This window comes from Hemitrygon akajei, chromosome 6, assembly GCF_048418815.1.
Source record: "Hemitrygon akajei chromosome 6, sHemAka1.3, whole genome shotgun sequence".
Taxonomy (NCBI): Eukaryota; Metazoa; Chordata; class Chondrichthyes; order Myliobatiformes; family Dasyatidae; genus Hemitrygon; species Hemitrygon akajei.
Genome location: NC_133129.1, coordinates 78766379 through 78781672, shown reverse-complemented (window position 1 = coordinate 78781672; position 15294 = coordinate 78766379). Strand labels below are relative to the sequence as shown.

General features: G+C 38.1%; 1 protein-coding gene across 1 annotated transcript in view; it reads left to right on the top strand.

Moving 5' to 3' along the window:
- dnah6 (dynein, axonemal, heavy chain 6) overlaps positions 1-15294 on the top strand; it is a 352146-nt gene that overhangs the window by 277159 nt on the left and 59693 nt on the right. The window contains exons 62-64 of the mRNA XM_073050010.1: positions 2255-2390; positions 2815-2990; positions 6997-7187. Coding sequence (XP_072906111.1) covers positions 2255-2390; positions 2815-2990; positions 6997-7187 — 503 coding nt within the window. The remainder of the gene's footprint in view (positions 1-2254; positions 2391-2814; positions 2991-6996; positions 7188-15294) is intronic.

Below are 15294 nucleotides of genomic sequence, written 5' to 3'. Positions count from 1 at the left end.
AGGCAGCTTTTATTTGAATGTGCTATCAAGAACTTATGGTAAAGCAGAAGTCCATGGGCATCGAAAGAAAAACATTTGACTCATTCTTCACACAAATGACAGTTGTGGTTGTTGGAGTTCTCCGGACAGCATTGCAGGTGTTCCTTAGGGCAATCTTCTGGGCATGAGCACCATCAGCAGCTTCATCAGAGATTTTCCATGTAAGTGAGAAGTGAGGAGGTTGTCTGATAATTGTACTATGTCCATTTCTATTTGCAACTCATCATAATGTGAACCATGTTATACCTGTACAGAGAGAAAAGTAAATCAAGGCTGACAGCTGGCAATTTCTTTTCACACAAATTCAAATCAACAATATTTTGATGTTGATGGTGGGTCAACTCTATTTGACATTCCATGGGTTTTATCACCATGTCATAGAGTCATAGAGCACTACAGTGCAGTAACAGGCCCTTTAGCCCATCTAGTCCATTCTGAAATGTTAATCTGCCTAGTCCCATCAAGCCACAACTGGACTATAGCCCTCCATACCCCTTCTATGTGTGTACTTCCCCAAACTTCTCTTAGAAGATGAAATTGAACCCATATCCACTGTTTTTCTGGCATCTTGTTCTGTATTCACACTATCCTCTGAATGAAGAAGATCCCCCTTAGGTTGTCCTTAAACATTTCACCTTCCATCCCTAAACTATGACTTCTAGTTCTAGTTTCAACAACCTCAATGGAAAAAGCCTGCTTGCATTTACCCTATCTATACCCCCCTAATTTTGTATGCCACTATCAAATATCCCCTCATTCTTCTATGCTCCAGGGAATAGATTTCTAACCTATTCAACTATAACTCATGCCCTCAAGTCCTGGTACCAGCCTTGTCAATTTTCACTGAACTCTTTCAATCTTATTGTTATCTTTCCTGTCGATAAGGTGACAAGAACTGCACATAGTGCTCCAAATTAGGTCTCGCCAATGTCTTATACAACTTCAACGTAACATCCCAATTTCTGCACTCAAGGCTTTCATTTATGAAGGTCAATGTACCAAAAGCTCTCTTTACAACCCTTTCTACTTATGATGCTACTTTCAGGAAATTATGGATCTGTATTCCTCAGTGCCCAAGTATTCAATATTGAAGTCTGTCCTCCCAAACTCCAACACTTCATACTTGTCTGCATTAGATTCCATACACCATTTTACATCTCCTTTTTCCAGCTGGTCCAGAGCAAGCTGCAAGCATCGGTAACCTTCCTCACTGTGCACTACACTCTAAATCTTGGTGTCATCCACAAACTTTCTGATCTAGTTCACCATATTATCATTCAGATCATTGATATAGATGACAAACAACAAAGGACCCAGCACCTGTCCCTGTAGCACACCACTATTCACAGGTATCCAGACAGAGAGACAACTATCTACTGCCATTCTCTAGCTTCACCCACTAAGTCAATAGTGAGTTCAATTTACTTCATCCTGAATGCCAAGCGACTGAACCTCCGGGATCAGCTTTCCACATGGGACTTTGTCAAAGTCTTGCTAAAGTCCACTGCCTTTCATTCAACAACATTCCTGGTAAACTCAAATAGATTAACCATAGAAATACCGAGGCTACAAAAGCAGGTTAGACTTTGGATATACTGCATCACCCACTGTGAAGCTCTAGAACCTTTTTAAATTATAGGACATAAAGCTCAGGGGAGTGATAAGATATTCTGCAGTTGGCTTGGTTGAATGCCCTCAAATAACATTCAACATTCTCCAAGTCAGAGAAATCTTCTTGATTGGCCTTTTCTCCACACGGTAAGTATTCAGTCCCTCCACCAGCTGTGTGCTGTGTCACAGTGTGTGCCAACAGAGAAGTGTTCCCTATTACTTCGCCATGTTGTAGAATATTTCATGCTATGCTCCCCTAGCACTCAGAATAAAAGCGGCAGAATGTATAAGCCCAGCAGATGTTAACAAAGGACTGTTCATTAAAATTACCAATACGATATTGAATTCTAGTTTCAGGGACTCTGTGGTTCATGTTCTGTGTATTATTTGTTTACTTTTTTTATTGTTTACGCGATTTGTTCATTTTTTTTTGCACTTTGGATGTGTAGCGGTCTTTGTATGGGGGATTTTTTTGTGGATTCTATTGTGTTTCTTTGTTTTATGGCTGCCTGTAAGAAGATGAATTTCATGGTATACCTGCTTTGATAAAAAAATATACTTTGAACTTTGAATTTTTGAATTTTATTTTTTTATTTTATTTTAGGAATATCCCCCAAAACCATCAGAACATTGGCTGACAACTGCAACATGGCATATATGTTGTGACCTTGAAGAGACTTTACCTGGTTTTAAAGGGATCAAAACAGAAATACTTGCAACTCCCATAACTATCAAATTAGGTAAATCATAAATATTTTATTTTATATTTCACAAAATAATTACAAGATTTGAAAATATTATTAATTATAACAACATCATCATCATCCTCATCAGCCAATCATTGTTGAAGCTAAATTTCAGTTTATGCATGGACTGAAGCCATGATTGTGTGTATTCAAACTCACTGTGGTTTCTTCTTCACTTGTTCATTATATACTGTTGCTGTATCACAATTTTCAAACTGTGGATATGTTCCTCTGTCTTTACTTAGTAAACCAATTTAACCATCAGGATTGGAATGATTTGCAGGAGTACCTGTTTTAAATCTTTAGAAAATATTTATTCTAAAGTACATTTTTTTCACTTAGTCATGCATGTATAATGGCTTATCTTCAAAATCTGATCAAGCACATATTCAATTACATTTATAAATTATTTTTCTAGGACGTCTTGATCTTAGTATCAATCCTTCATCTTGGGGAGGATATGTGTCAAAATTACCACCCTATCCACCAGATTCTCAGAAAGAAAATGATGAGTATGTTGTCACAGGATATTGGAATGAAAGACTGACAATGTTTCAGAAGCTTATTTTAGTTAAATGTTTTATGGAAGAAAAGGTATGGTACTAATGTGACGGATAATGCTCAACATAGCCAAGTAAGGCCATTGTTATGTAATTAATACAAAATAAAAGACAAATCAGGATCTTTGCATCACCTTCTACAGCCTATGGTATTCAGTAGGTATTATTTGTGTTAGTTGCCACTAATTCACATGGCACATGACTGAAAATGAAATTTCTTTATTCTGTATCTGTCTATAAAATTCCTGATCTGGTAGGTGATGAGCAAAGAAGTGCAAAAGCTTGTTAGACTGTATTTTTAAATGTCAACAATTTGCTAATGTTTCCTTATATATATATATATACAGAATTGATCTAAAACAAAAAAATGTAATGCCACAGTTTAAATGCACATTTTGTTCAATTGCTAAGGGCTGTCTTAGTTTAAGTATGATTCAAAACATTGTAAGAGATACTGATTACTTACTCCACTAATAAGCATCTCTTTCAAATATATGGGCTGCTTCTAATGAATTTTGTCAATTGTCCCAAAGTGCAAACATCAAGATATGTATATAGTCTGTGTGCTTTTAAAGCTGCTTTCCCAAAACACTGATGGAATTTAACTAAACAGAAACCTCACAATTATATTTGAATAATTGGAAGAAAGGATACTTTATTTTCTGCAATTTTTGTCAGTGAGTTTGCAACACAGATGTTAAAATGGAAAGCTGACCGAAATAAATGCAGTAACTTCTGCACTTGGGATTCATAATCATGATAATATGAGAGGGCCTATTTACCTCATCCTCAGAAGCAATGAAGAAATTCTGGTGGGTGCTTTTTTTTCCAATTGCAACTCTAGAATAAGTAACTTGCCAGCATCTAGACTTTGCAGCAATAAGTAAGTCCAGCAAGGGAATCATACTCCATGGACTGCTCCTTCTTATAATTAACCCGTGGTTGAGTGAACTTAGCCTTTTCTCCTTGGGAGTGACGGATGATGAGAGGTGACCTGATAGAGTTGTATAAGATGATGAGGGGCACTCATGTGGATAGCCAGAGGCTTTTTCCCAGGGCTGAAATGGCTAACATGAGGGGGCATAGTTTTAAGGAGCTTGGAAATTGGGGTTGTCAGGGGTAAGTTTTTCACACAGAGAGTGGTGGGTGCCTGGAATGCACTGCCAGCAGCGGTCAATACAACAGGGTCTTTTAAGAGCCTCTTAGGAAGGTACATGAAGCTTAGGAAAATAGAGGGCTATGTGCTAGGGAAATTCTAGGCAGTTTGAGGAGTAGGTTACATGGTCAGCATAACATTGTGGGCCAAAGGGTGTGTAATGTGCTGTAGATTTCTATGTTCTATGTTCATACTGAGTGGATGGAGTTGTCATGTTGTACAGGTTCTGGATGAAATTTTCTACAGCATCCTTTCCAGAAAAAACTCTGGCATTTTTGGATCCCCCTTGATTTTCTGCACTCTCATTTATACTCTGAAGTCTACAAAAAGAAAAAGAACTTTTATCTCTCTACTCCAACTGTTCTTTTTCTTCATCTGGAGCTGTTCCTATTAGCTTAAGACTAAATAACTAGGTGATCTAGAAGTACGGTGACTGGAAAAGGAATAAAAACAAAATGGACAGCAAGATTATAAAATAAAAATAAAATGGACAATTAATTTTACACAGCAAAAGATTAGGTTCTGCCAGCGGTAGTGGTGGAGGCTGATACAATTGAAAGGGACCCAAAAGAGTATAATTAAGGACTATTTTGAAGATCTCCATATGCTATAGCAATATTTTATATCCTGTGAGGCCTTTGTCTTGGTTTGAAATTAGTACTGGAGTAATGTGATCAGTTCAAACACCATATTTTAGAATTAAACATATAGACTAGGCTGAAATCTCAGCCCTATATTAAGGAAGTGGCATTAACCCAGAAATGACTTTCCCCATGTGAGTAATAAAACTGAGGCCCAGTTTCACTTTGGGATGAATATAAAGATCTCCTGATTACAGTATTCAAATAAAAGTAATTGTATTTTCCTGGTCAATACTCTTACTACAGCTCTCTGTGTAACTTGACTGCTATGCTTCCTAGTGACAGCTTATTGGCCAGAACACTCAGTGAAATGTTCTGGCAACATGAAAAGCATAACATAAACACAGAAATTTCTGGAAACACTCAGTTCTGCTTAAGAGTCTTTGACCTGCAACTTTAATTCTGTTTCTCCTTCCATGGATATTGCCTAACCTGTGTTAAAACATTAAAACATTTATTTTAATGGAGAAGGATTGAAAGGCATTGTTGTTCAGAAGGCCCAGGTATCCTTGCCTGAATTACTGACATGGCTAGTATATTGTGTATAGACCTGATAGTCTTCTTATTTTAGGAAGGATATGTTTGCATTGGAGGGACTGCAGTGAAATCTGTAACTCAATTAATAGCATGCTTGTCTCTGAGCCAAATAGTTCTGAATTCAAGCCCACTTCAAAGATTGGAACACACAGATCTAGATTGAAACTTAATTTCATGAGTTAAAGAACTACTGCACTATTGAAGATACCTCCTTCATAAGACGATAAGACATAGAAGAAGAATTAGGCCATTCAGCCAATCAAGTCTGCTCCGCCATTCTATTATGGCTGATCACGGATCCTACTCAACCACATACACTTGCCTTCTCGCCCTATTCTTTGATGCCCTGACCAATCAGATAACAATCAACTTCCATCTTAAGTACACCCACGGACTTGGCCTCCACTGCAGTCTGTGGCAGAGCATTCCACAGATTCACTACTTTCTGGCTAAAAAAATTCCTCTTTGTCTCCTTTCTAAATTGTTGCCCATCAATTCTGAGGCTGTGCCCTCTAGTTCTGGATACCCCCACTATAGGAAGCATGCTCTCCACATCCACCCTTTCAACATTTGGTAGGTTTCAATGAGATCCCCCTGCATTCTTCTAAATTCCAGTGAATAAAGGCCCAAAGCTGCCAAAAGCTCCTCATATGTTAACTCCTTCATTCCTGGAATCATCCTCGTGAACCTCTTCTGGACTTACTCCAATGACAACACATGCTTTCTGAGATACAGAGCCCAAAACTGTTGACAATACTCCAAGTATGGCCTGACCAGTGATTTATAAAGGCTCAGCATTATCTCTTGCTTTTGTATTCTATACCTCTTGAAATAAATGCCAACATTGCATCTTCCTTCTTTACCACAAACTCAGCCTGTAAATTAATCTTCTTGGAGTCTTGCATAAAGACTTCTAACTCCCTCTGCACCTCTGAGATTAGAACCTTCTCCCCGTTTAGATAATAATCTACACTATTGTTCCCTTTACTGAAACGCATTATCATACATTTCCCAACAATGTATTCCTTCAGTTAAGAAGCTAAATCAAGGTTTGATCTTCTCGTAGGTAGTCATAACAACAACAATAGTACTCATTAATTCACAGGTTGTAGGGCTTCAATGTGTCCAAGTACCTGTCATCTTTCCTGTGTTATGACAGACTACAGTTATGAAAATGCATTTGGGTGCCCTAAAGGAATGTAATAGACATTTCATAAATGCCTACCTAGATGAATCACTTCACAATTCTCCATGTTAATTGTCATCTGCATTATGCTTGTCTACTTCATTACATTGGCTCCGTTTTCTTGAATTCTATTGTTATTCTCCACACTTTAAAGTGCAGAAAGATAATTTTGTATGACTTGTGAACTTTGAAATAATGTCCCATATATCCAAATCCATTTCATTAATGTATGTCAAACTAAACAGTAATTTGCATACCTGAGAACACTTCCTTCAGCCCAGCGAACCATTCTCTCTGCTTTCTCTCTCAGCTTTGCATTCAGATGTGAACTTCATTTTTGCTTCTATATGTATATGTATATTCATCAAATAACCTGCAACTTCATATACACATTACCAAAATATACTGAAACATATTCTATCCCAATGTTATAAAATGACATCTTAGCTAGAAAATTGAACCTGAAATCAGAAAATCTGTAAGAAATTTTATTAAGTATATTGTTTTTCTTTTTTTCTAGGTAGTCTTTGCAATCACAGATTTTGTCATAGAATCTCTTGGGCAGGAGTTTGTAGAAAATCCTCCTGTTGATTTAGCTACTCTTTATCAGAATATGTCCAACAACACTCCACTCATATTTATATTAAGTACTGGTTCAGATCCTATGGGAGCATTTCTGAGATTTGCAAATGAAAAGGACTATGCTGACAGGTCAGTTCCATATTTGTTTGCCCTTTGTTTAATGTCTGTATTTTTTAATGGTTAATCATTGTCGGTGGAAGTAATAAAGCAGAAAAAATGGTCCTTTTCTTTCATCAGAGGTCTCTATTGAAAAAAATACAGAATTTGAATGGTCAGTGTTAGGGCACTCAGCATGAATGTACTGTCAGTCATTTCATTTGATACCAGTGCAAACAAATCTCTCCACCTGATGCCTAGTATTGCCCAAAAACTTGTCTGACCAGACTGGGAATACCAATATCCCTATTTTCAGGAACTGCAAGTGATTTTCTGGCTTACTGCTTCATCCAGAATTACATTTGTCTGAAGACCAATGTGATATTCAGCTAATTTCAAATATTAAAGTTTGGAGCTAACATAAAATTAATAGCAGCTTCTGCTAGACAATCTGGTAATACACTTCATGACTGTGATTCAAATGATGTACGACCGAATCCAAATAAGTCAAGATAACTGAAGAAAAAACATAAAATTCTAGGAAAGAGAATCAGTTTCAGACCAATGACATGTTATTGAAATTATGTGAAGTCTGGGATTAAACAAGGGGAATAAATAGAGGTAAAATAATTAAAAGAAAGGTCTGAAAGGACCTTCTTTTAGAAGATAAATGTGGTAATAATACAAAGTGATTGAGGATGGCAATAGGCCAAGTTAAATAACATTTTGATCAAGAAGAAATAAAAAAATGGAAATAGCGCTCTATTCCTATGAACACTCAAATAATTAAATTCCATTTCAATAGTTACAGCTGTACTGATTACTTCAATATTTCAGAGTTTATATTAGAGTTTAAGCTGAAAAATTGAAGAAGTTGCATTTTGGAACTCGATCAATCGATAATAAAATGGATGAAATCAGACTGAGACTTACCATGCAAAGGACTTTACTCAAATACTGCATAATAACCTTCACTGAAATCTAGCTGGATCAAAACATACCCGATGCAGCTATTGAGCCAACAAAACACAAGATTCCGACAAGAAATCAGCCGATGGCTTATGCATTTATGTCAACAATGCCTGGTGCATGAATACTGTCCCAACCTGGAATATCTCATGCTAAAGTGTAGGCTTTTCCATCTGCTGAGAGCATTCACAATTGTTTGCATTACAGCAGTGTACATTCCACCACAAACCAACACTTAGTTGACATTAGCACAACTGTATAATGTAATTAATAAGCAGTGCTTGCCTATCGTGATGACGCCTTCATCGTGGCTGGTGAATTCAATCAAGCTAACCTTAAGACAGTATTGCCTAAATTTTGCTGCAATGTGAATTTCTCCGTGAGGTACCAGATTTACATTAATATTGCCAGTACATATAGGGTTCATCCATGCCCTCACATGGGACTATCTGACCAACTGTCTTTATTTCTTACCCCAGCCCTAATGACCAGTGATATGGAACCAATTACCAAGTTAGTGACAGTATGGCCATCTCACGGCTTCAGGACTACTTGGAGTGCTCAGATTGGAATCTGTTTGCATGCCAAGCAATGATTAATTCTGGAATTGACTTAAAGGAATACAGCACCACATCATGATCTATATCATATACTGTGTGGACAATGTCACCAGCAATAAAAACATTGGTATATTCCAAAATCAGAAGTCATGGATGAACAACAAAGTCCAGAACCTGCTCAGGGCTTGGGATGCTGCTTACAGATCCAGTAACACTGCGGCATACTGTGAAGCCAGTTCAAACCTTAAAAGAGGCATTATATCCACCAAATACAAATACAAACGATAGACTGCATTGACCAGCTGACAGAGGATTTAATTGAATTCTATAATCACCCCCTGTCCCATGTTGTGGTCCCTGCATGCTCCAAAACATCAAACATCATACCAATCCTAAAGAAGTCAGCATTACCATGTCTCAATGACTACAGACCAATTGCACTCACCCCCCATAGCTGCCAAGTACCTGGAGAGACTGGTTATGTTCCATATTAAGAACATAATCTCTGCTACTCTGGACCAGCACCAGTTTGCCTACAAGGCAAACAGATCAACTGAGGATGCCATCTCCATCAGTCTTCATGTTGTACTGGGATACCTGGAGCATTAGGACACTCAAGCCAAAATGCTTTTTATTGATTACAGTTCTGCCTTCAACATCATACTCCCCAATAAGTTGCCCATTAAACTACACAAACTGGGACTCAGTGACATCAATTTGCAACTGAATTCTGGATTTTCTTACCAATTGCACCCAGACAGACTAGACAAGTACGCATCAACCTCCCTGACCCTGAACACCAGTGTACCGCAGGCATGTGTATTGAGTCCACTCCTTTATATATTTTTTTACCTGTGACTGTGCCCCTGCCTATACCACTAACTTGATCATCAAATGTACAGGTGGCATCACAGTGATTGGATTAATTGCAAATAACAATGAAACAGCATACAGAGTGGAAGTGCAGAAATTCTGAATGGTGCAATAACCATAATCTTTCATTCAATATAAAAAAACAAAGAAATGATTATCGACCAGGAAACCAAAAAAGTATTAACAAGCTCCACTGCCTACAAACTGAAGCAGTGGAAAGGGACTCCAGTTTTAAGTTCTTGAGAGTGAACGTCACAGAGGAGCTCTCCTGGACCAGCAGCACCTCTTTGATAGTGAGGAAGGCTCAGAAGGACCTGGACTATCTTAGGAATTCAAAGAGAGCAAATCTATCCCAAAAGCTCTCGGTAAACTTTTACCGATGTGCCACTGAGAGCATACTGATCCACTCCATGAAAGTATGGTACACTAACTGCATCAAGATTGACTAGAAAACACTTCCATGAGTGATAAGGTCTGCACAGAACATCATGACCCAGCTACTAAATAAGGAAACCATCTGCAATTCGCATCGTTTATAGCAAACTTGCAACATCGTGAGGGACTCATCCCACCCCAGTAATCGCCTGTTCAATCTCCTACCATCCAGGAGGAAATACAGAAACATCTCTGGATGGACATCCAGAATGAAAAACAGCATTTTCCCCAGGGCTGTTTGCATCTGAATACTGCCCCCACACCCACCCATAGTCTATAGATACTATGGACAATCAATAAATGCAATATTGGATTTAAATGGGGAAACTACCTTCCTTTGATTTCAGAACTTTTTTAAAATATCAGCTTTAACCCTTGATGCTATTTTACATTTAATCAATGTATTTTTAGCATGGGCAAGGACAATACTTGAATGGGGCACTAACTGTTTCTTTTAATTTTAGGGTTGTTTGTTTTTAATTCAGTTTTAACTTAGATGTTATTTTAAATGTAGTCATTGTGTTTTTAGTAATTGAATTGCAAGTATGCTATTTTGCACTGAATGGAGTAACACTGCAATTTTGTTGTCCTCAGCAATGACAATAGAGCTCTAATAATAAAAATAAATGAAATATAGGGGGAGATGGTCCTTGGGAAACTGAAAGGTCTGGAGGTAGATAAGTCACCTAGACCCGATGGACTACACCATTGTGTTCTGAAAGAGGTAGCTGAAGAGATTGTGGAAGCATTAGTGATGGTCTTTCAAGAATCACTGGATTCTGGAGTGGTTTTGCAGGACTGGAAAATTGAAAATGTCACATCCACTATTTAAGAAAGGAGAGAGGAAGGAAAGTATAGTCTAATTAGCCTAACCAGTGATTGAAAAGGCGTTGGAGTCCATTATTAAAGATGAGGTTTGAGGGTACTTGGAAGTACATGATAAAGTAGACCAAAGTCAGCATGTTTCCCTTTGGGAAAATCTTGCCTGACAAACCTGTTAGAATTCTTTGAGGAAATAACAGGCAAGATAGAGAAAGGAGTGTCAGTGGATATTGTTTACTTGGATTTTCAGGAGACCTTTGACGAGGTGCCGCACATGAGGCTACTTAACAAGAGCTCACGTTGTTACAGGAAAATGTATTAGCATGGATACGTGATTGGCTGACTGGCAGTGAGTAAAGAGTGGGAATAAAGGAAGTCTATTCTGGTTGGCTGCTGGTGACTAGGGGTGTTCTGTAGAGGCCAGTATAGGGACCATTTCTTTTCACGTATATGTCAATGATTTGGAAGATGTAATTGATAGCTTTGTGGCCAAGTTTACAGATGATACAAAGGTAGGTGAAGGGACAGGCAGTGTTGAGGAAGAAGGGAGTTTGAAGAAGGAGTTAGGCAGATTGGGAGAAAGGGCAAACAAGTGGCAGATGAAATATAATGTAGGGAAGTATATGATCATGTATTTTGGTAGAACCAATAAAGGCATAGACTATCTTTTAAAGTGGGAGGAAATTCAGAAATTGGAGGTGCAGAGGGACTTGAAGGTCCTTCTACAGGATTCCCTAAAGATTAAGGATCAGATGCTGAGGCTTTATAAGGCATTGGTCAGATTGCACTTAGAGTATAATGAGCAGTTTTTTTTAAATCTGAGAAAAGATATGCTGGCATTGGAGAGTTGCCAGAGGAAGTTCATGAGAATGGTTTCAGGAATGAAAGAGTTACCATATGAGCAGTGTTTGAAGGCTCTGGACCTGTATTTACTGGAGTATAAAAGAATGAGGGGGATCTCATTGAAACCTGTCAAATATTGAAATGTCTGGATAAAGTGGGCGTAGAGTGGATTTTTTTGGATAGTAGGTGAGTCTAGGACTAGAAGGCACAGCCTCAGATTAGAGGGATGTCCATTTAGAACAGAGATGAGGAGGAATTTCTTTAGCCAGAGGATGTTAAATCTGTAGAATTCATTGCCACGAATGGCTGTGGAGGCTAAGACATTCAGTATATTTAAAGTGGTAGTTGATAAGTTCCTGATTAATCAGAGCATCAAAGGTTATGGGGAGAAGGCAGGAGAATGGGGTTGAGAGGGACAATTAATCAGCCTTGATGAAATGATGGTGGAGCCTCGATGGGCCAAATAGCCTAATTCTGCTCCTTGTTTTATGGACTTTTGGTCTATATATCATGACTGATTTAACATACTGAATGGCAAAATAGTGAGTCTGGAACCTTCTTTGATCTTGTCTTGAGGTTTCAATGTAGTCCAGTTACACTTCTATTTCTCCATTGTGTTCTCTAGTCTGTATTACAATGATGTAATACTCAGGATGTCTTTCTTTTAAAGGCTGGTTCTGATGCTCTGTATTGATAGATGTCACATTATTTATCTGAGTAACTTTATACAAGTGTATAAGAGATACAAGTTTGTTTAGTCTGTTGCAGAAACATTAATTGGCCTTCTGCTATGAGATATTAGTCTTTGCACTGTTTGCTTGTATAGCTGCTTTGTAATTTAAATCTGATTACTGCTTATAGTTACATGTGAAAATAGTTTGATGTCTGTAAGGCAATTAACTATGCTTTCCAATTGAGGCTGCTCTTCCCCAACAAATAGCTGGTCATTTTCTAAAGTTGTTGAACCCATTTTTGACTCTAGATGGCTGTCTAATCAAAAGGTGGTTCCTTTTTCTTACACTGAGCTTTACTAAAACTTTGTACAAACCAAGACATAAAGGCCAGAGTGGATTGGAAATTTAAATTAATGGACAATGGGATAATTGAGAACAAATTTCAAAATGAGTGGGCCAATTTCACAAACTTATTGCTCCTTTAGTAGATGAGATCGCACTGTCAGTAGCATTTACAGCATGCAAAATTGAAAGATGATTAAATTAGTATTTCACCTAAGATCTTTGAGGTTTTGGGCAGATATTGCACTTTTTGTGCTTTTATTGGAAGTGTCATTGAAATTCTTAAAAGTATTGATGGTGTCAAGGCGTAATGGAAGAAATTGGTAAATAAATTGGTTTATTATTGTCATGTCTGCAAAGATACAGTGAAAACTTTGTCTTGTATATTATCCATGTTGATCAATTCACTATACACTCCAAGTTGCTGGAGAAACTCCAGAATTTAATACTTGTTACTCTGGATTTCCACCATCTGTGGATTATCTTATATTTATCAATTCACTACAATAGCACATTAAGGTAATATAGGGTAAAACAGCAACAGAGTGCAAAATAAAGTGTTACAGCACAGAGAAAGTGCATTGCAGGTAGACTGCAGGTGCAAGGTCACAATGAGATAGATCCTTCATAAGTTTTCACGGGGAGAAGAAGGTCATGAAATATGTGAAGTCACCATTTCTAGAGAGAAGGTTCTTGGGAAACTGAAATGTCTGAAGGTACGTAAGTCACCTGGACCAGATGGTGTACACCCCAGAGTTCTGAAAGAGGTGGCCAAAGAGATTGTGCAGGCATTAGTAATGATCTTTCAAGAATCACTAGATTTTGGAATGGTTCCAGAAGACTGGAAAATTGCAAGTGTCACTCCACTCTTTAGAAGGGAGAGAGGCAGAAGAAAGGAAATTATAGGCCAGTTAAAGGGCTTAGTGATTGGGAAGATGTTGGAGTTGATCATTAAGAATGTGTTACCGGGGTAGTTGGAGGTACATGACAAAATAGGCCATAGTCAGCATAGTATCCTCAAGGAAAGATCATTCTTGACACATCTCTTGGAATTCTGAGAAGAAATAAGTAGGATAGACAAAGGAGAATTGGTTGATGTTATGTATTTGGATTTTTAGAAGACCTTTGCTAGGGTGTTACACATGAGACTGCATAACAAGCTATGAGCCAGTGGTATTACAGGAAAGATCCCAGCATGGATAGAGCATTGGCTGACTGACAGGAGGCAAAGAGTGGGAATGAAGAGAGCCTTTTCTAGTTGGTTGCCGATGACTAGTGGTCTAAGTTGGGATGGATTATTTTTAAGTTATATGTGAATGATTTGGATGATGGAATTGATAGCTTTGTTGCAAAGTTTGCAGATGATGTGAAGATAGATGGAGGAACTAGAGAAGCTCCAAAATGACTTAGATGGATTAGGAGAATAGGCAAATAAGTGGCAGATGGAATATAACATGAGAAAGTGTATGGTCATGCACTTTGGTACAAGAAATGAGTAAGTTGACTATTCTCTAAATTGAGAGAAAATACAATATAATGAGGTGCAAAGGGGCTTGAGAATCATTGTGTAGGATTCCCTAAAGGTTAATTTGCAGGTTAATTCTGTAGTGAGGAAGACAAATGTAATATTATCATTCATTTCAAGAGGACTAGAGTATGAAAGCAAGGATATAATGTTGACACTTTATAAAGCACTCTTGAGGCCTCACTTGGAGTATTGTGAGCAGTTTTGGGCCCCTTATATTAGAAAGATGTGCTGAAACTGTTGAGAGTTCAAGGGAGGTTCATGGAAGTTATTCCAGGATTGAATAGCTTGTCATATGAAGAGCAGTTGATGGCTCTGAGCCTGTATTCTCTTGAATTCAGAAGAATGAGGAGTGACCTCATTGAAACCTATTGAATATTGAATAGTCTTGTTAGAGTGGATGTGGAGAGGATGTTTCCTCTGGTGGGAGAGTCTTAAGACCAGAGAACACAGTTTCAGAACAGAGGAGCATCCTTTTAGAATGGAGATGAAGAGGAATTTTTTTAGTCAGGGAGTGAATAATCTGTGGAATTCTTTGCCATAGGCAACTGTGGAGGCCAAGTCTTTATGTATATTTAAGGCAGAGGTTGATAGATTCTTTATTTGTTCGGGACATGAAGGATACAGGGAGAAGGCAGGAGATTGGGGCTGAGAGGAAAATTGGATCATCCATGATGTGATGGCAGTCAAGACTCGATGGGTCAAATGGCCTATTCTGCTCCTATATCTTATGGTCTTATAGCACTGTGTACAGAAGTTGAGATGTTACATTGCACTTGTACAAGACTTTGGAATATTGTAGTCAGTTTTTGTCACCTTCCTATAGGAAAAATGCAATTAAGCTGGACAGAGTGAAGTGGAGATTTACGAGGATGTTGTTGGGACTCAAGCAATTGAGTTGTGGAGAGACATTAAGCAGGATTGGACATTTTGCAGTGGAGAGTAGGAGAATGATGGTGATCTTATAGCAGTGTTTAAAATCATGAGGGGGCCTAGACAGTGTTAATAGTTTTCTTTCTCCCCAGGATTGGGGAATCAGGATCTAGAGAGATAGGTTTTAAGTTGAGAGGGGAGAGATTTAATGGGAACTGGGGGGG